Source organism: Punica granatum, chromosome 5 (genome assembly GCF_007655135.1).
Source record: "Punica granatum isolate Tunisia-2019 chromosome 5, ASM765513v2, whole genome shotgun sequence".
In the NCBI taxonomy this organism is placed as follows: Eukaryota; Viridiplantae; Streptophyta; class Magnoliopsida; order Myrtales; family Lythraceae; genus Punica; species Punica granatum.
The window spans coordinates 25,760,363-25,782,127 of NC_045131.1; the positions used below are offsets into that span (position 1 = coordinate 25,760,363).

Here is a 21,765-nt window from a genome sequence, read left to right on the forward strand (position 1 = left end):
ATTCACTATTCAAAATATTTTTCAATCTTATTTTAAATTACCGATTAAATTTGAAAAAAAAACTCTTCAGAAATACGATTAATGAAAAATTCGATGTTCAAATTGAACAATTTTTATTAGTAAACCGTATCTTGGGCGAGTAACCGTGCAAGTTCACCATCTACCAATATTAACCAAGTATAGTTCATGATTCTCGATGTTCCCGCTCATATTGCCGAAGAACCATAACTTTAAGTTCAGTACGAGATCCAGCTTCTAAAATAGATCAATTGTTATTCAGGGGTCGTTTGGATTCAGAATTAAAGTTACTTTGATTTTGATTTTGATTGTGGAAAAGGACAAATAAGATGTGATTATAAATTTGACATGGGAAACGTGTATTTTTGTTATGTAGTGTGTTGAGTTAAAGTTAAAGTTAAAATTTTTGAATTGGAAAATGTATATTTTTATTGCGTAGTTTGTTGAGTTAAAATTAAAGTTAAAATTAGGAATCTTTGAATCCAAATTGGGCATCACTATCCCTAGCTAACATCAGAAGTCAGCTTATGAAGGGGGTCCGCCAAAAAGTAATTTTATGACACTAAAATCAGTTATTCATCACAAATTTCTGACAAAGTTGCAGTGAGCGGTGAGGCTAATTATTTGGTTTCAAAATGAGCCTGAACCCGTCGAACATCTAATAAGGATGAAAAGGGAAGCAAAGCACGGGTACCAAATATTACATTACTTATAATCAGTCATAACAAAAAGCACACACAAGGAGTGGAGAAATGGGACAAGATACGTGCGATCATATGCATTCCTATTCTGTTTACTTGCTGGCCTTCGTGGCCATGAGTCCGAAAGCAAATTTCTGAACATTGCAAATGTTTTAGATGGTGAAGGAATCACAATGGAGGACTGCTCAGAGCAAAAGATGACCGAAACCTCAGAGGAAATTATAAGAAAGGATATCGTTTCCTCAAAAGTAGAATGATTGAGCATCAGTAAGTGGTTATTGTTCACGATTGCCCGAACCAGAAGTTCTGTGGCTTCATCCTGCTTCTTTTTGAGCATGTCGCATAACTGCTAAAAATTATTGGGTGAATCTCGATCTTCCCGCTGACAAGACAGTGAAGGAAGGTTATTGAGGACTTTAAATTTTTAGTCCTGACTTACCCATTGCGAAGGAGAAGTTCCAGCACCTGTCTCAGGAAGCCGAAGAGCCGAAGAAAGTTGCGGACTCTTTATCCGCCGAAATGGACAAGGCTCGCAGCAAGGGTGAGGTCATTGGTCCGGCCAAGTTCTTGAAGTCAACTGAACTGAAAGAAATGGTCAAGTTCGCCCTCCAAGAGGGCTCAACTGACTTCAAGAACTCACCTGAGTATGAGCAGCTTGTTTTTCAGAAGATTAACAAGCATCTGAAGTCACGTGAGTTCATGGCTATCAAGGTTGTGGGACGCCCTTCCTCAACTCAATAAGACTAAACTATGACTCCCTAAAGCATTTGTCAAGCTACCGATTAGCCAATCACTGGTGAGTCCAAGGCCATCATCAAGGATCGATGAGGCTGGACTGGGGCCTCATCATGGACCTGGATTGTCCGTGTGTTCGCCCTCACCAGAGGTAAAGCAAACTTGGGTAGGATCGCGAACTTCAGGATGTCCATAATGACCTTGTACGTAGTCAACAAGCCAAGTTTGATCACTGTCTTTGCAAGTCCCCTGTCCATCGAAGCTCAGCCTGATTTCGGGTTATTATGATTATGTACGCTCACGTAACTTCAAGAAGCTCACAGCACTAGAAGCGCTCGGCCACAGTCAGCAGTGTCCCCACTTCCAACTGAGCCTAAGCAGTTAGCTGCTACATTGACTATCTTATTACTTATCGGGTATTTGGTTCCTAAATAAGTAAGGCGAGTGTATATATATGTCAAGTCAATCGTTACTGGATGGTGTGTGTTCCACAAAACGGCATGAACTGGATCGATGGACTAGCATGGAATGTAGATACCAAAATTCCCTTGTTATCGATCCCTCATCACAGTGGGTTGTTTAGCTTGACTGTACTCCACAAAATCCAACACGAGAAGTATATTAGCAAGACTTATGAATAGAATGAGGAAGGCAAGAAAATGAATAGCCGAAACCTCAGAAATTAGAAGCAGAGACTCTCTTGCCTTTAAAGCTAATTCATCTTCAGTGACAGACATCGACTTCCAGGAGCTGAGAAATTCCTTTCCAATTTCTTCGTCTGTCAAATTTTGGAATCAAGACTTAAATAAGAACAATCTAAGCAAAGACACAAAAGCCTTGAAGATTTATCAAAACTTCTGCCGGTCCTTAAAACAAAGCTCAACAATGAAATCTTATGTTCCAGCCGCACAATAAAGAAGATAACACATCTGACGAGCTCAATTCCAAATAACAATGAAATACCTAGCAGTCCTTTCTTCGATTTTGACTGAACAGAGGAACTTTCCTTCTCTGGTTCTGCCATCTGCAAGGAAAAGCAAACCTTATGATTCTTAATAGAGATAATGGCAGCACAATTGCAATTATGGCGATCGAGTGAGGTTTATTCATCCAAACAGAAACCATAAACCGAATAATTTCCATCTCTATCGTTCTCTTTCTCTACCTCTAGAGGCCCATCTCAGCCCAAACTCCGCCATTTCAGGCCTCTCTTTGGCCGACTTTGGCCTCCCTCAGCCTTTCTTCCACCATATCTAACCTCAAAGCCAGAATATGATTCTCTTCCCTCTTCCCTACCTATACTTCTAGTCAGACTCAACGGCCTGAACTACTAATTTTTGGATCTACATTATGCACACTGACACACCCGAGCTCCTCGACTACCTTGATGGCCGACTGTTACTTCAGACAAAGCAGTTGAAGACAGTGAAGGCAAAGCTCTACCTAATCCACCATATCGTTAGCTCTGCCTTATCGATAATCGATGCAGTAAATATAAGTTACAGGACCTGCTTGTTAGAGCTTCAATCCGATTTCGCACACATTAATAGCACTTTCATTGGAAATTTAAATTTTTACGATTAAGCGATATTATAGAATTTTTTTCTCTCGTCTTTTAAAATGAACTGTGAAACATTGTTAAATTGTTGATATGTGGGACTATCCTTTATCATGCTTTCCTAATAATTGAAATTTCATGATTATACCCTTTGAGGACGTGCGCCATTGCGCGACACCCTCAATTAATTTTTTTCTCTTTTTTTCTTGAATGTGGAGGCCGATTCCCGAAATGAGCAAATATGGCATCCAATATTAAAGCCAATGCATCTCTCTCTTACTTGAATCCAGCAAGTCACTTAGGTTACGGTTCGCCGTATAGATCGGACAAGATTTATGGGTAGAATGGGAGTCAAATTTCGAAGGATACTTGGCCTCCTAATAAACTTTTCATGGGAGAATAATGGAGCGAATTCACCATTTTTATTAGACTCGCCTACGAAAATCGATTTACCAAATCGGATTCGTCCCACATATATATAGCCTGTTGTTTGTACCACCAAAGTGATTCACGAGAAAAAGTACGTGTTCACCCACGGTTAATCATTCGTCCGAATTTTGAGTGTGAACAATAAAACGTAAACGAAATCTGAAAATCCGAGACAACAAACATAACATGGAAAGGGAAAAAAAAAAAAAAGAACGAAAATTACATAATCCAATTGATTTTTCGTCTGGGCGACTCCTCAGTATTACCACCTACAAGCCCATAAATGGACAGAAAGATATCCACCGGCTGTAACGACTGGGAGCCCTTAAATTGCTCGGCTCATAATCGGAATAGAAAGGGAAAACATGGTCGACGATCGCGTACTTCTCCTCTTCGAACCTTTTTCCAGCGCCATGGGGCTGGGATCCGCCGACTTTGAACCTGAAAGCCTCTTCTCCCCACCCAACATAAGCCCAACGAACATTAGCACTGTAAAGTTCCTCTGGGCAGCCGACCCCTTCCAAGCAGACATTGTTTCTTTCCTTCCAAAGGATTGGGTCACGGAGATCCTCCATCACAGAGAGTTCCATGCAGACGCCATTGCCCATTAATAGCAGGCCGAGCTTCCCTTGGTAGTTCAAGAGTCGCGGACGATACCAGCTCTCGAAAACCGGGACCGATGCCGGAAGGATACGCCAGGTCTCCTCGTACATATCGAACATGAACACGTGCCCGTGCTGCTCGAGCCAGAAAGCTCTTCCTCCAACCACAACTGGTTTGTCGCAACCAAACACGTAATCGCACGGAATAACCATGTCTGGTAGTTGCTTCCATGCCCAATCCCTTGAGTCGAAAATATCGCACCGACGCTTCTTCTGATCAGATTGGAAGTAGCCCTTCGAGATTCGAAGTATTTTGAAGTGCAGATGATTGGGTTTCGACGACCTAACCACCGCCATGGAGGTTATTGCCGTGGAGTGCCACTGGGTCTCTGGGTCCGGTATCCTTACCCATTCCTTGGTACTCGGCTTACAGACGTAGCAGATACTTTTATTCGTGCAGAAACAGAGCAGTATCCCACAATCACACGCCGCGATACTCACGGTCTGGGAGCGGGGCAAGAACTGAGGGACATGTCATTGTCATGAGGTGTTTCCCCGTCTGCTGGCACGAATGTCGGCTCGATGCTCGAAGTCAAGCCCTGGAGGAAGTAACCGGCAAACGTCCGGGTTCGACGGCGGTGAAGATCCCTGAAGCTTGGCTCGTTAGTGATTCTGTTCCATTGTCGGCTCACCGCTCTACACATCCCCAGGGTCTCCAGCGGCACGCGAGTCAAGATCTCGAAGATGATGTCGTCACAAAATCGATCATCAGCTTGCTGCAACATTGTTATTTACTGGATCGAAAATCTGCGGCTTCGAAGAAGAGTAGATGTCTTTGGGTTGGTTCGTATTATCATGTATCATATATATAGTTAGAAGGCTGCCACTCACACACTTACGGGGGATGGATTAGGAAATTACGCGTTATAAGTCCGACACTGATATTATTCTGTTTCCTAATCTGATTATTTTCAATTTGATCCATATTCTGACACCAAAGAAAAAGACAAAAAAAAAAGATATTTGATTTAGGAAATTATGTGTTTTCGGGTTATATGTAACAGCCACGGATTAGGGAATTCTATGTCTTTAAATTGATTCACGATTCAAGATATTTTTCGATCATATTTTAAATTACCGATTAAATTTGAAAAAAAAACTCTTCAGAAATATGATTAAGGGAACGAATTGAAGTAAAGTTATGTTAAGGAAATGGAACCTTGTAGAGAGATGTGATTGAGCAGAAAAGCTTGAATTTGCATTCATTCTGAAAAGGTATGTATACAACTATTCTAGCTGATAATAAAGGAAAATATTATCTATTTCTATACTAAGTTTATTCTCTGTATGGTACATAAAGATATATACATAAAAGTAGAAACAAGATAATAGAAAGAAAGAGATTCTTTCCATAATACTCCCCCTCAAGTTGGAGAATGAGGATTCCGAATTCCCAACTTGCTGAGGAGAAAATGAAAATGATCGCGCCCAAGTGCCTTGGTGAATATGTCAGCCAGTTGAAAGCGCGAAGACACATGTGAAGTGACAATAGTGCCAGAGCGTAAATATTGTCTGATGAAGTGGCAATCGATTTCAATGTGCTTGGTGCGCTCATGGAAGACAGGATTGGAGGCAATGTGGAGAGCCGCTTGATTATCGCATAATAAGCGCATGGGGCCAGCATGAAGAACACCAAGGGAGCTAAGAAGAGAGCGAAGCCAGAGGAGTTCACTGACTATTGCTGCCATGGCTCGGTATTCTGCTTCTACGGAGGACTTGGAGACCGTTGTTTGCTTTTTGGTCTTCCAAGAGATGGGCTTCCACCAAGAGTGATAAAATAGCCAGTCACGGATCGCCTAGTCATAGGACAACTGGCCCAATCCGCATCACAGTAAGCTGTTAATGATAGAGAAGTGGGACAAAGAAAAATTCCTTGTCCTGGAGATTGCTTGAGGTAGCGAAGAACTCGTATGGCAGCATCCCAGTGGCCTTGACGGGGGTCCTGTAAGAACTGAGATAAAATATGGACAGAGTAGCTGAGCTCCGGTCTGGTGATAGTAAGATATAGAAGACGACCAACGAGGCGACGATATTGTCCTGGATCAGGAATGGAATTGCCACTATCATGAGATAACCGATGCTGTTGTTCCATGGGAAAGTAAGCTGGTCGAGAGCCTAACATACCAGCTTCAGTGAGAATGTCCAGAGTGTACTTCCGTTGGTTTAGAAAAAGACCTGAACCGCTCCGAATAATTTCTATCCCCAGAAAATATGATAATGGTCCAAGATCTTTAATGTGGAAGCATTGATGAAGATAATTCTTGAAATGGGCACAGGAGACAGAGTCATTGGAAACGAGAATCATATCATCCACGTAAACAAGCACAGCAAGAAACACACCGTCATGAGAGAAGGTGAATAAAGAGTGATCAGCTTCAGATTGCTGGAAACCATATTGTATAAGAGCAGTGGCAAACTTTGAGTACCAATTGCGCGAGGCCTGGCGTAGACCATATAAAGATTTCTGCAATCGACAAACCTGACCAGAGTTGGCGGAGCGAAAGCTAGGAGGGAGGGACATGTAAACTTCTTCATCCAAGTCCCCGTGAAGAAAAGCATTATGAACGTCAAGCTGATGCATTTCCCAGTTTTTAGCAACAGCAATGGTTAAAAGACAACGTACTGTGACTAATTTGGCAACTGGAGCAAAGGTCTCATGGAAGTCGACACCTTCAATCTGAGTGAAGCCTTTTGCCACCAGTCGAGCTTTATAACGCTCTACAGTGCCATCCGCCCGTCTTTTAATCTTGAAAACCCATTTACAGCCAATGGGTTTCTTCCCAGGAGGAAGTGACTGAACAACCCAAGTATTATTATCCTCAAGAGCGCGAATTTCTTCTTACATTGCGTGGCACCAACGTGAATCCCTAGCTGCTTCGGAGTAGGTCCTCGGCTCCATGTCGGAATCAATAGCAGCAAGAAAGGATAATTGTGTGGCATCAATGTCAGAGTATGTAAGGTAATGTTCGAGAGGATGAGACGTACCTGGAGAGCGCGATGGAGTAGGTGATTTGATGGCGGGGGGGTAATCAAGGCAACGAGCTGTGTGAGAAACAAAATCTTTGAACCAACTAGGTTGACGAGTATCTCGAGGGGCCTTGGAACGGGCAATGCAATCTGCTTGGACTCCAGAAGAAGAGGAAACCATCAGGTCAGAAGAAGATGTATCGGGTGCCGGGTCAAGCGGAACAGGCTCAGTAGTTATTCTATTGGACAGATTGGGCTCAGGATCATGTGTACCCTCATCTGAACTGGACTGGTCGGGATTGGATTACGTTTCCCCAGTCGGACTTGAGCCGCTTGAGCCGAAAAACTCCCCCTGAATTACTAAGCTGGTATCATCTAAGAAACGAATCCCAGGACTAATTAAATCAGCAGACTGTCTTTTGCTGAATGGAAAGTCAGCCTCATTAAACCGAACATCTCGAGAAATAAAGACCTCACGGTTTTCCAAGTCATAAACCCGCCAACCTTTCTTTCCAAAAGGATATCCAATGAAAATGCATCTTCTGGAACGTGGCCCAAACTTATCCTTAAAACGTGGATTATGATGTGCATAACAAAGGCATCCAAAGACACGAACATGCTGATAATCCGGCTTCCGATGAAAAAGGAGTTCAAATGGTGTCTTTCCCGATAGAACACTTGAAGGTGTGAGGTTAATGAGATGCGCCGCAGCGGAGATGCACTCCCCCCAAAATTCAATAGGAAGCGAGGCTTGAAACATTAATGCCCAGGCTACATTAAGAATGTGACGGTGCTTGCGTTCGACCCGCCCATTTTGCTGAGGTGTGTCAATGCATGAAGTTTGGTGGATAATCCCATTATCAGAAAAATAGCCTTGGACAACCCGACTTGTGAATTTTGATCCATTGTCACTGCGTACAGTCTTCACTGTTCGATCAAATTGATTCTTAACCAGCTTGCAGAAACTGATTAGGAAACTCTAGGCCTCTGACTTATCTCGGAGGAGATAAACCCGTACAGCTCTGCTAAAATCATCCACAATCGATAAGAAATATCGAGCACCAGAAATTGACGAAACCTTGTAAGGCCCCCATATGTCACAATGTATTAATTGGAATGGGAAGGAAGCTTTATTGGGACTTGTTGGGAAATTGGAGCGTGTCTGTTTCGCTCGACAACATATGTCACAAAGTGCATTACTGTCTGATCGATTCATAAAAATGGAATTACTCTCAAACTTAATACGACAAGAAGGATGACCCAACGGCTTGTGCCAAATGTCTTCAGTATCTGCTTTCATTGCTCGTGCTCTCTGAAATAAAGAAGACACTCGTCGCAGAAGCCAGACCCCCCCGTGAAGTTCACCCACTCCAATCGTACTCCCCGAGGTGCGGTCCTGAATCAAACACAAGCCAGAAATATAGTGCACGCTCCAATTAAATTCCCGATATAATTGAGCCACGGATAATAAGTTGCAATTAAAATCTGGCACGTAGAGAACATTAGGAAGGACAATATTTGCTCCCAAAGAGATTTTCCCAATAAAAGTGGCTTTCGTTGTTCCATTTGGAACGTGGATAATCGGACCATCATGAACTGGAGTAATATCAAAAAAACTGTCCAAGTTACCAGTCATATGTCGAGAAGCTCCTGAATCAATGATCCAATCAATTTTTGAAGTAATTGGCACAAAAGTCTCACCGCTTAAACGATTTATCTCACCATCATCTCGTGAGACCATCGAAACCAGTTGCTGTAATTGGGCCTCAGTGAGATGTGCCAGTTTGCTAAGGTCAGGGGCCTGATCGCCCTGGGCCTGGGCCTGGGCCGCCATATGGCCTGTTCCACTCTGGGACGGAATGTGCTGGGCTGAATGATTGGGCCTCCACTGCCCACGAGTCTGTTGGGCCGAGCGCGTCTGGAATGGGCCGCTCGAATAGTGATTGCCCGATAGAACAGAATGACCCGAACCGGAACCGGAATTTCCTCCTCCGCGTATCTGCGAAACAGAAGGAGACGAGAACCCTAACTTTCCTCCAGGCCGAGACTGCCCGGATGGGTTCCCTCGCGCGCCGCGTTGATTCGCCTGGTCGGAGTTCGGGTGGCCGTGAAGCTGGTAGCAGGTGGCTCGGTGGTGGCCGTTTCGCCCACAGAAATCACAGAATGGTCGGGCTCGAGGTTTGAAATCGCCTCGATTGGGGTTGAAATTAGGGTTACCGACCTGGAGAAATTAGGGTTAACGACCCCTGAATCGGTCGCCATTTTGGCTGCAAAGCCCATCACGTCGGAGCCGGAATCCCTTCCTTGAGCAATCAAGCGATGAGCTTCATCATGAGCGGCCATCGAATGAGCTCGATTGACGCTGGGCAGTGGGTCCATGCTTAGGATTTGCGACCGAATGGTCGAAAAATCGGAGTTGAGCCCGATCAAGAACCGGTGAACCTTTTCCTTCTCCCTCTGAGCAGCGATTCGGGCACCGGCGTCACAGATACATGCCGGTAAATCAAGGTATAAGTCTAATTCGTCCCAAAAACTCTTTAATTTCGAATAGTATTCCGAAACTGATTTTTCGTCCTGTCTGAGTAAGCAAATTTCAGTTTTGAGCTGATGAATTCTCGCTTCATTACCTTGCGAGAAACGTTCCTTGAGATCGTCCCAGAGAATTTTGGCGTTTTTCGCTCCAGCCACAGAGTTCTGTAGTTCCTCGTCTAAGTGATTGAAGAGCCAAGAGACAAGCATCGAGTTGCATGTCATCCACTGTTCGTGGTAAGCCTCTCCTTCTGCCGGCTGTTTCAATTTACCTTCGATAAAAACGAGCTTGTTCTTCGCTCATAATGCAGTATGCATAGCCTGAGACCATGTATTGTAACGTTGAGCTTGCAGGAGATAAGTTGTGTTCCAGGGCCATCAGAGGGAGACAGAACGTATGCTGGAGGCATGGTTGTGGCAGAATTACCACTGTCTGTATTCTTCGACATTTTAACAAATCAAAGGTGAATAACAAATCAAGGATGACGCCCAGTTTGAAGGGAACTGGCAAGATAGCAAATTAAGAGTAGGACGCTCAGTTTGAATGGAACTGGCAGGATGGAAGCTCGACCAAAAGATTGGCCGGCAATGAAAGAATTTTGACGATTCCTCAGGATCGATGCTCTGATACCATGTAGAGAGATGTGATTGAGCAGAAAAGCTTGAATTTGCATTCATTCTGAAAAGGTATGTATACAACTATTCTAGCTGATAATAAAGGAAAATATTATCTACTTCTATACTAAGTTTATTCTCTGTATGGTACATAAAGATATATACATAAAAGTAGAAACAAGATAATAGAAAGAAAGAGATTCTTTCCATAATAAACCTCATATGTGTTCCGCTTCAGAGATGATGTAAGTGTCAGTTGTTCCTCTTTTTCTGAATTACCACCAGGCAGTGTTATTAGTTTTCCAGAATTTCTTTGTGACCGTGTAACTTCTTCGGGGGCTTTTGTTGAAGTGGCTCCTGCTAGTGGTCTTGAAGCCGGCTGTTCTACAGCACTTCCAGGGGCCCTTCATTTAGATATGTGATTTTAAGACTTTTACGAAGCTACCCCATGAATGGTTCAACATTAAGGGATAGAGGCTTATATTGGGATCAAACCTCTTAATGCTCAAGCTAGAAAGGTTGCGTGTTGTCGTAGCATTTATTGAGTGAAGTTTTTTTTTGTCTAGACTCATGATCCTGGTGCTTCCAGGAGCTTCAGTGCTTAAACCAGTACGTTCAGGATCCACACAAGCTTGACTACCCGGTGTCTCTGATGTCTCTGTTGAGCTTGAGCTATTCGACGAGCTGCTACCCATGAAAAATCCAGTTAGTGTAACGCTAGAATAAAAGATCCGATAGAAATGCTAAGGAACATGAAAATTCCACAATCAAATTATGCAACTTGGAATGACTGACACACTTATAATCCAGAAGCAGGACGAATACGCCCGTTTACATGGAAGTTAAACCAACAGATTTAGCATTTTCTTGATAGAAAAAGGAACAAGATTTTGGGAATAAATAATATTACAAGAATATCAGTTTATCATAAAACTAACTTTCCAAACCCCGTAGTGTTAGATGCTGCTCTGAGGTGGTAAAAGTTTCATTAGACGCTGTCAAGGTCCGCGTTTATGTCATAAATGTAGTTTTTGGTCCTCTTACCCAGATTTATTTCTGCTGCTGCCAATCCTCGAAATCCCAGCCACATTATTGTCCGGTTTGGTTTCTAGCCATGTATCTTTACATGAGCCTTCTCTGTGAAGAACGGAATTAATATATTTGCTCGTAAAGAATCATGTATTCTCATAACCTAAGTATCAACTACCTCATTTCATCAGCTGAATTTGTATTTATGCCACCAACTTTTTTGCTTCCTAGCTGGATAAGTCTTGGTGCCGCATCTGAATGATTTCCAGTATCTCTTATTCTCTTGAAAAACTTTGAGCATACACGCCCAGACTCTTTATTGGTTGGCATCATTTTATTTGCTGCAGCCTCCCTGTACATGGGTAAGGGAAAAAGATAATATGACACTGATATCAAAGTCAACCTACTCTACTTGTAATTGATGAAAGTTATGGCCATCTGGACAACCAGGAAAAAGTTTTTTCATGTTTCAAAATGCATTTGGCAATTGACAACAGATACACCTGAATGTTTTTCTTTTCATATCCATGTCCACTAACGATCAATCAGTAGACCATCAATACTATGATGGGGGTAGCTGGTAAACTGACCTATTTACTGTAGCCAAATCAAGCTTTTTCACCAAGTTTTCATCCTGTTTCTCAAATTTGGCATCACCCAGTGTTTTCTTCAAAACATTCGAGGTGGCTGCGTCTCCAATATCTAATTGACCTTGGTCATGTTCACTACCACCGATACAATCACTGTAGGCACCAATATCGAGCAGGTTCTTAGCATCATTCACCGATTTAGCAGAATCTGATGCACATGGGTCCATTGACTGCAAGTTTCCAGGATATGGCTTATCCTCATTTACCATGTCATCACAGATATTTTGGTCATTCCCAATATGGCTGTCTGGTACTTTAACGAGAGAACAGGCTTCTTTTGGAACCACCGAACCACTCTTCTGGGTCATTGTATCTTCATTTTGTACATACAATCTTGTCTGCACACCTTTCTCTAATAAGTCACCTTGTTGATCAGATTCCTCATGAGAGCCACCCATTTGCGTATCTAAACAAGCTCTTTCTTCATTTTGTAGAGCTTTAACTCGAAAGGCTGCAGATCCCAAGGAGTTGGTTCTCAATGAAGTATGTTTAGCGCCAATACCAACCTCTTGTGAAGCTTCCATGCTCATCTTAGCTGGAAGCTTTTTTCCATCATCATCATAAACAGCGAAATCTCCAAACAGGTGGATGTTAGTGCCTTGATCATTTAATTTAACTGAAGCAACTTCTTTGGTCATCGAATCGATTTTGGGAGTCTTTACTCCCTTTGTAAAGCCAGAGTCAAAGTCAAAGTTATCCATCCGGAATAAAAGAAAGATGTTCCGGTAAGCTATGAGTAGGGTGGAAAATAAACCGCCTCAGGAAAATGCAGGGCATGATATCAGGTCAAATTACTGCAGAACACGCATTTGAGAAGCTTAAGCTAGCTCACCCGTTAAAACCAAAGGAGAAGGAAAAGGTTTCCTTTTTCTTTTCACCATTTCTGACAGAGGATTCTTCTGCATTGCCCTCCTTGGGTTTTGCAGTTTCCTCGGGTGAGCAAGAGAAATCAATATCTGGCATGTCAACTTTGAATGTGGATAACTTGCTAAAATCACCATCCAGATTAAAATCCATGTCCCTGTCAAATACTATACTTAGTTCGTGCATTATACTGTTATACCAAACTGTAAGTTGCATAAGAACCAGCAGTAAGCGTATATAGGCAAAAATAAATAACATGGATTATTGAAAGTGTCGCTATATGCAATTAATGCAGCTTAAAAGGCTAGATTACATGCGGAAAAGCTAGAAGGATGACATAGTTCAAGAGCTTTGAGCATTTCTCTTAGAAAATAATGAATGTAAATTAAGGTTCTAAGGATTAGACATGACCCAAAAGTCCATAGGAGCAATCTAATTTACAGTGAAACATAGAAAATTCGTTATACTCACAGTTTATCGAAGTTAAATGCATTCTTTTTGCCCTTTCCAATAGTCTCAAAGCTAAAGTCCATCCCATCATCTTCAGTGACAGACATGGACTTCCAGGAGCTGAGAAATTCCTTTCCAATTTCTTCATCTGTCAAATTTCGGAATCAAGACTTAACTAAGAACAATTTAAGCAAAGACACAAAAGCCCTGAAGATTTACCAAAACTTCTGCCGGTCCTTAAAACAAAGCTCAACAATGAAATCTTATGTTCCAGCCACACAATAAAGAAGATAACACATATGACCAGCTCAATTCCAAATAACAATGAAGTACCTAGTAGTCCTTGCTTTGATTTTGACTGAACAGAGGAACTTTCCTTCTCTGGTTCTGCCATCTGCAAGGAAAAGCAAACCTTATGATTCTTAATAGAGATAATGGCAGCACAATTGCAATTATGGCGATCGAGTGAGGTTTATTCATCCAAACAGAAACCATAAACCGAATAATTTCCATCTCTATCGTTCTCTTTCTCTACCTCTAGAGGCCCATCTCAGCCCAAACTCCGCCATTTCAGGCCTCTCTTTGGCCGACTTTGGCCTCCCTCAGCCTTTCTTCCACCATATCTAACCTCAAAGCCAGAATATGATTCTCTTCCCTCTTCCCTACCTATACTTCTAGTCAGACTCAACGGCCTGAACTACTAATTTTTGGATCTACATTATGCACACTGACACACCCGAGCTCCTCGACTACCTTGATGGCCGACTGTTACTTCAGACAAAGCAGTCGAAGACAGTGAAGGCAAACTGAGGGACATGTCATTGTCATGAGGTGTTTCCCCGTCTCCTGGCACGAATGTCGGCCCGCGGGTCGAAGCCATGCCCGGGAGGAAGTAACCGGCAAACGTCCGGGTTCGACGGCGGAGAAGATCCCTGAAGCTTGGCTCGTTAGTGATTCTGTTCCATTGTCGGCTTACCGCTCTACACATCCCCAGGGTCTCCAGCGGCACGCGAGTCAAGATTTCGAAGATGATGTCGTCACAAAATCGATCATCAGCTTGCTGCAACATTGTTATTTACTGGATCGAAAATCTGCGGCTTCGAAGAAGAGTAGATGTCTTTGGGTTGGTTCGTATTATCATGTATCATATATATAGTTAGAAGGCTGCCACTCACACAGTTACGGTGGATGGATTAGGAAATTACGCGTTTTAAGTCGGACACTGATATTATTCTGTTTCCTAATCTGATTATTTTCAATTTGATCCATATTCTAACACCAAAGAAAAAGACAAAAAAAGAATAGAAAAAGAAATAGATATTTCATTTAGGAAATTATGTGTTTTCAGATTATATGTAGCGGTCACGGATTAGAAAATTTTATGTTTTTAAACTAATTCACGATTCAAGATATTTTTCGATCATATTTAAAAGTACCGATTAAATTTGAAAAAACTTTTCATAAATATGATTAATGAAAAATTCGATGTTCAAATTGATCAATTTTTATTGTCAAGTAAAGCTTATTTTGGGCGAGTAGCTGAGCAAGTTCACCATCTACCAATATTAACCGAGTATAGTTCATGATTCTCGATGTTCCCGCGCATATTGCTGAAGTACCATAACTATAAGTTTAGTATGAGATCCAGCTTCTAAAATGGATCGATTAATATTCACTATCTCTAGCTAACATCATTACAAATTTCTGACAAAGTTGCAGCGAGAGGCGAGGCTAATTATTTGGTCTCAAAATGAGCCTGAAACTGTCGAACATCTAATAAGGATGAAAAAGGAAGCAAAGCGCACGAAGGAGAAGCTTTAAATATTTAGTCCAGACTTACCCGTTGTGAAGGAGAAGCTCCAGCACCAGTCTCAGGAAGCCGAAGAGCTGAAGAAAGTTGTGGACTCTTTATCCGCCGAAATGGAGAAGGCTCGCAAGGAGGGTGAGGGCATTGGTCTGGCCAAGTTCTTGAAGTCAACTGAACTGAAAGAAATGGTCAAGTTCGCCCTCCAAGAGGGCTCTACTGACCTCAAGAACTCACCCGAGTATGAGCGGCTTGTTTTTCCAGAAGATTAACAAACGGTTGAACTCACCCGAGTTCTTGGCCATCAAGATTGTAGGATGCCCTCCCTCAACCCAACAAGGCTAAACTATATCAAGCTACTGATTAGCCAATCACTGGTGAGTCCAAGGCCAACATCGAGGATCGATGAGGCTCGACTGGGGCCTCATCATGGTCCTAGATTGTCTGTGTGTTCGTCCACCCCAGAGGTAAGAGCAGCCTTGGGAAGGCTCACGGACTTCATGATGTCCGTAATGGCCTTGTACTTAGTCAACGAGCCAAGTTTGATATTTGTCTTTGCAAGTCCCCTGTCCATTGAAGCTCAGCCTGATTTCAGGTTATTATGATTATGTGCGCTTACATTACTTCAGGAAGCGTAACTTCAAGAAGCTCACAGAACTTGAAGCGCTCGGCCTCAGTCAGCAGTGTCCCCACTTCCACCTGAGGCTAAGCGGTTAGCGGCTACATTGACTACTTTAGTACTTATCGAGTATTTGGTTCCTAAATAGGTAAGTCGAGTGTATAAATATGTCAAAGTCAATCGTTACTGAATGGTGTGTGTTCAACAAAACTGCATGAACTAGATCAATGGACTAACATGGCATGTAGATACCAAATTTTAACCTTGCTATCGATCCCTCATTACAATGGGTTGTTTAGCTTGACTCCACTCCACAAAACCCAACACGAAAAGTATACTATCAAGACTTATGAATTGAATGAGGAAGCGAGAAAATGAATAGCCAAAACCTCAAAAATCAACAGCAGAGACTCTCTTGCCTTTCATCAGCAGCACTAGTTGGCATTTCCAACAATCCTCCCAGCAAAAAACCAGGCAGCATTAAACTCCTCTGGCAGCATCCGAGGAGAAATCATCAAGTAATTAATTACGTCAGCTCTGGCATGCTAGTTTTACTAATCCTTCGTTCGTATTAAATGCCACCATTTTCTATTCCGTTTCCGTTTCCGTTTCTGTGCCTTGACTGTTTGATTACCTTAGAGCAGTCAATTGTGTCTGTTGACGGAACTTGAGGTAGGCCATCCTCCACGTGGACAATCTCTCTTATCAAAGTTTGGTCGGAGCAAAGCCAGTGGAGAAAATCATGAGACACGTAACAAAATTGATCATCATAAATATTTCCCCATGCAAGCGGAGAGCCACTTCCAATTCCTGAACGAAATTTGTCTCAGTCAATAAATTAAAAATACTTCTAATATCACCGAAAATAAGTAGTTTTTCGTCCCATGTAATGATCCGCGCTGGCGTATCCAAACTCTTCACATTCCAAAGCAAAGTTCGTCGACTGATGAAGAGATCAATCTAAAGCTGGATGGAGAAGAAGTCCGCCAACGATGAAAGTAGAAATCGAAGGAACCTCCCTAGTCCTCCCTACGACCCCGCCCTTCCCTCACCCCCATACCCTCCCTCTCTCCCACCTCGATTCCGATCCCAACCTCCGTGTAACGTTCCGCTACGTCCGCGCCTACCTCAACTGCCCCGAATCCCGCCTGAGTACTCGCTGCAATGACGATCCCTTTACAGCCATCTCTTCGGGCCTCTCCTCTGCCCTCATCCACTACTACCCGTTTGCTGCCACCCTTCGCCCTTGCCCTGACAACCCCCGCCGCCTCGAACTTTTCTGCGCTCCCAGCCAAGGCGTCCCCCTTATTCATGCCAAGGCGGATTGCACCCTCGAGTCGGTCGAGTACCTCGATGGGGCGGCCATGGAGTCGGTTTTCATTGAGCAGCTCGCGCCAGACCCAAGTGCAGATGAGATGATGATCAACCCCTGCATGCTTCAGGTTTAAGAATAAAATATCTACAAATTTATACCATACATTGATTATAGTTTGGATTATTGCTTATAATATTTGTAAACCCATTTGCTAATTAATCTAAAAGATTCAAGTTTACAAGATGTACACATCAGTTATGGCTTGCATGTAATGCAATTTAAAATTAATCAAGAGGTCATAGTGAAAAGGATATATGGATCTAAGAGGTCATCGTGAAAAGGAAAATAAAGGGAATATGAGGTATAGCCGATGAAAATTGAATTGAGAATCTTTAACTTTTTAGTGGAAGATAGTTCATTGCATATAATCCAAGTATCGCTGTATTAAGTTCTCTTTCTCTATCTAATAAAATTTAATGTCCGTTTTACATTCATTAGGTGACGGTATTCAAGTGTGGTGGTTTCGCACTTGGTGCAGCTATAAACCACGCAATGTGCGATGGGGTTGGGGCAACCCAATTTTTCGGGGCAGTGGCAGAGCTTGCTCGTGGAACAGGGCAGATCTCGATCGAGCCGATTTGGGACCGACCAGCGCACCTTGGACCGAGGGATCCGCCTCGGATCACGGCCCCAATCGAGGAGTTTCGAGGTCGAGCCATGGTCAACCAAGAAGGGGTCGGGACGAAAGTGGTGGTTAGGGAGTGGGTCCACGTCAGGGATGAGTTGTTGGAGAGGTTCAAGTCTTGGTTGGTGGAGAAGTGTGGTGTGAGCTTCACCACGTTTGAGGCATTGGGAGCATTTATTTGGCGGGCAAAGTAATCAACTTCCACTCAATTCTAGTCCCCTATCTCTGATTTCTTTTAAATTCAGTCCCTTAGCTCTGGTCCAAATGAAAAGTTACAACCACAGAACTTCATTCCTTTAAACTGGCGCCTATTTAAACTTCCTATCCATATAAAAAGCAAATTTCACAACATTCAATTACATGAGGCAGTAATCTAACCACATGTAGGTTGAAACTTGACCCCCGATTTCTTAATGGCCTTAATTATATCACTGGTTATGACTGCAACCTGCGATTTTCTTTTTCTATTTGGAGCTGTTGCTTTTCTTAAGATTAATAACTTTATTTGCTATTGAGTCATCCGCTAATTCATGAGTAGGCTCAAACACACACAGCGGCATTTGGCACGTCAATGAGACGTTTTGGGAGCAATTTTCGGTTTGCAATAGTTCGGGAAGTACTTTTTTATCTTTGAAGTTTCAGAGTAACATTTCAAAAGCACTAAACGGTCTAGGGAGTGAAATGATATACTATCCTTATTTTCGGTTACAAATAAGGGTCATGGGTCTATTAGATTAAAATAGCATTCCTAATATAGCTAATAAAGAGGCCAGTTAATCCTATAATGAGTATTAAATCTGAAATCTTTTTTATGTTTTGAGTTGCCACAACTCAATAATTAGGTCAATCCGAGGTGCTAAATATACTCGTATGCAATACATACTAATTCCCTGCACATTTCATGTGTATTTTACCATTTGACAGAGTAAAAGCATGCGGAATTCCTCTTCAAGACAACGTTGCGTTCTCATACTCGATCAACATATCGAAAATCGCAAAGCCGCCACTGCCTGTGGGATACTGGGGCAATTGTTGCATCCCGATATACATCTACCTAGCTGTATCGGACCTTGTCAACAAACCAATCTGGGAAACGGCAGGCCAAATTAGAAACAGCAAGATCCACGCCACTGATGAGCACCTGCGATCGTTCATCGACTTCCTTGAGCTCCACGGTTTTAGGGACAGAGGCGGGTTGCCTTTGGGGAAGTCATCACATGTGAGCGGCTTCACCGATTGGCGACATCTAGGTCACTCGAAGTTAGACTTCGGGTGGGGTGGGCCAGTGACAGTTGTGCCGCTATCGCAGAACATTCTAGGAAGCGATGAACCTTGCTTCTTCTTGCCCTACTCCAGCGCTGGGAAGGAGAAGAGGAATGGGTTCATGGTTTTGGTGAATTTGCCAGAGAGTTCGGTGGCTGGTTTTAGGGAGGAGATGGACAAGTTCATCAAGCAAGATTATGACTTCTAGTCCTTTCAAAGACGGGAACAATTCTAACTAAATATCATGATAAGTTGCCAGTTAGTTCAGGTAATTCGGTTTGTGGTCCCTGAATGAGGTCACGGATTCAAGCCTTATAAATAAAGAAAAAGCAATACTAAGAGAGTTTTAGTCGTCAGTGAGCCAACTCAACTCAAACTTGAAATATTAGCTGGGACTCATTGAATTTTCATAAATTTGATGGTGTATCATTAGTTATTCAAAGAATCTATTTTATGTAATTTTTTCTTCTTCTAGTTATAAGGCATATGAGTGGTTCTTCTAGTTATAAAGAGGCATATGCACCACTCGAGGGGGGGTGGGGGGATGAAGGCCTATGCACGAGGTAAAGAAAAATTGAAAGCTAAAAAACCAACTTGAAATCTTTATATGGTACGTTTGGTTTCAGAGTTAAGGCTGCGTTTGGTTTCAGAGTTAAAGTAACTTTGATTTTGATTTTGATTTTGATTGTAGAAAAGGACAAATGAGATGATATTATAAATTTGACTTGGGAAACGTGTGTTTTTGTTGTGTAGTGGGTAGAGTTAAAATCAAAATTATGATTCTAAAATTAAATTCCGAAACCAAACGGGACGTAATAAGTAACTTTGATTTTGATTTTGATTGTGGAAAAGGACAAATGAGATGTGAGTATAAATTTGACTTGGGAAACGTGTGTTTTTGTTATGTAGTGTGTTGAGTTAAAGTTAAAATTAAAATTTTTGACTTGGAAAATGTGTATTTTTGTTGTGTATTGTGTTGAGTTGAAGTTAAATTAAAGTTAAAGTTTTTTAACTTATAATCCAAACAAGACCGATTCCCAATTGCATTGTACTCCCTTTCTCTTTTCTCTTTTATGTAAACGTTTCTTTTCAGTGATTTTCTTTGGGTGAATTTTTTTGGTGTGACTTGATATCTGAAAATCCAATTGGACCTCGACTAATTCAGTCGAGCAAGGTTGGCCCACTAAGGGGTAAAACTCTCCCAACATAGATTTTCTGCATTCACAAGGACTCAAATTGGAGACCTTACTTAAGTGGAATAAGCCGCCGAATCACTTGAACTAATTCACGTTGGTTTTGGGATGAATTTTATGTTATATGTTTTCGTTCATTTTTCATTTACCTATAGTTGTGGGCCTGAGTAATACGCCAAACTTAGCTTGACAATTTAATTATGGTCGCTGGTCCATTATATTTAGCTTCCCGCTATAGTTTGTGTTTCTTGGTTTTTATCATTTTGCTTCTTGTCTAGTATTTTGCACGCTTTGCTCCTTAAAAATAGTATTGACCTGTAACATCCCCAGTTTTTCATAATTTATTTAAATTTTATCTTATGATTTATTCTTTATTTAAGAATTGCTTATTATTTTGGAAAAGTATTTAAGCATTGATTTAACGAAATAGTGGACCTTGGCAGACGGTGATGTTCGAAAACGTGTAGTTGCAGGTCTCACTATCATCGGCGGAAGTGACCCAAGGGGGTGCATTGATGCACGGATCCACATTGGTATCCCGGCCCTCCTTGTATAGTGTCTTTAGCTATATCCTTCGGTGCTTCTATTGTGTATTACCCAGAAAGAAGAGAGGACCCGGAAATTGAGAGGTCATCAGTTCACCTTAAATTGATTTCTAATAGTGTTATTTGAATAAGAACTTCGGTTGAGGAGACCTTTATTGGCCGGAAGTTGAGTAGCTTCAGCGGCAGCAAAGGCTGGGAAGAAGAGGAGGAGCGTCGACGAAGCAATTAACCGAGTTCGAGAACAGGACATTGTCAGCTGATCAGCTGCAGGAAGAGAGTGCTTCCGTTAGCTTGGGCTTCGAAAAGGAAACAATTGGAAAGACAAGGGAAGGAATGACGAGGAGGATTTACTGTATGGAGCATCCGGAATCGAACCCTAAACCTTTTGGCTTGTAACGTTCACCTCTGACAGTGGATTGACATGGCCAAGAAAAAAGAAGGGAAACGAGCTGCTCAATTGATTGATTGATATTGTTATTAGTTAGCTGTTCTGGGAAACAACTGTTCCGGCTGAATTTTCCGTTTGATCTCAAATTGTTTTTTTCCACTTCATTTTCTAGCTTAGAAGACTGTCTCTCGAAAACCAGATATAGATTCTTCGATTTTCCTTTTCTGTAATAAGAGTAGAGAAAAATAAATGGAAAAAACCGCGACAGATTGCGCTTTACATGTTGGTGGGGATCATAAACCATGGCATGAATAATGTGCCGTCATGCTTTTCCTCTGTTTTATCGGGTTTGGGGATGAGAAAGAAAACAGAAGAAACTAGGAAAACTATACATCCGGTAGGTTGTCAAACTCGAGTAATTCTGGCTACCCTTTATGGCTTCGCTCTGCCCTGGCGTCAACCTTCACTGCGACGGCGCAACGAGTCTCCCTGAGAATTTCTCGTGTACTATTCAGAAAGTCTTTTTCTGCAGAGGCTACTCTTGGACTTGAGCTCTTGAGACCGTATTCTGTTCCGCTCTACATCTATAACAGGCATCATAAAGGAGCAAGTTCTCAATAACCAAACCTGTCTGCTTCAGATCAATCTTACACATAGAAAAAACACAAGTTAAGGTGGACATGGGAAGTCCGCGAACTACTTCAACACTGAATTGACAAAAGAAATTATCATGATGTCAAGCAATA

The 21,765-nt window shown here is 42.2% G+C and overlaps 3 protein-coding genes across 8 annotated transcripts; 1 reads left to right on the forward strand and 2 right to left on the reverse strand.

The window, feature by feature from the left end:
- Positions 1–3,460: 3,460 nt before the first annotated feature.
- LOC116207389 (F-box protein At5g07610-like) lies at positions 3,461–4,922 on the reverse strand. The gene is given in 2 exon segments (XM_031540306.1): positions 3,461–4,567; positions 4,570–4,922. Coding segments are annotated over 2 exon segments (1,116 nt in total). The 5' UTR covers positions 4,829–4,922; the 3' UTR covers positions 3,461–3,710.
- A 5,325-nt stretch (positions 4,923–10,247) lies between these two features.
- Positions 10,248–14,378, reverse strand: LOC116206899 (uncharacterized protein At4g18490-like). 6 transcript variants are annotated; one of them, XM_031539736.1, is made up of 8 exons: positions 13,743–14,378; positions 13,541–13,601; positions 13,229–13,355; positions 12,726–12,914; positions 11,422–11,595; positions 11,259–11,351; positions 10,710–10,901; positions 10,248–10,618 (listed from the first exon to the last, which is right to left on the reverse strand). In XM_031539736.1, the coding sequence occupies exons 2-8, from the start codon at positions 13,599–13,601 to the stop codon at positions 10,348–10,350; spliced, it is 1,107 nt and encodes a 368-aa protein (XP_031395596.1). In that variant the 5' UTR covers positions 13,743–14,378; the 3' UTR covers positions 10,248–10,347. The 6 variants fall into 6 exon arrangements, 5 of the variants coding, with proteins under 5 accessions (XP_031395596.1, XP_031395595.1, XP_031395594.1 ...); XM_031539735.1 differs by having other exon boundaries at positions 13,961–14,377; XM_031539734.1 differs by lacking the exons at positions 13,229–13,355; positions 13,541–13,601; positions 13,743–14,378 and having other exon boundaries at positions 10,710–10,898; positions 11,834–12,868.
- A 2,034-nt stretch (positions 14,379–16,412) lies between these two features.
- Positions 16,413–19,550, forward strand: LOC116209569 (myricetin 3-O-glucosyl 1,2-rhamnoside 6'-O-caffeoyltransferase AT1). The gene is made up of 3 exons (XM_031543243.1): positions 16,413–17,072; positions 17,444–17,820; positions 18,555–19,550. Exons 1-3 carry the CDS (start codon positions 16,623–16,625, stop codon positions 19,099–19,101), a joined length of 1,374 nt encoding a protein of 457 aa, XP_031399103.1. The 5' UTR covers positions 16,413–16,622; the 3' UTR covers positions 19,102–19,550.
- Positions 19,551–21,765: the final 2,215 nt, after the last annotated feature.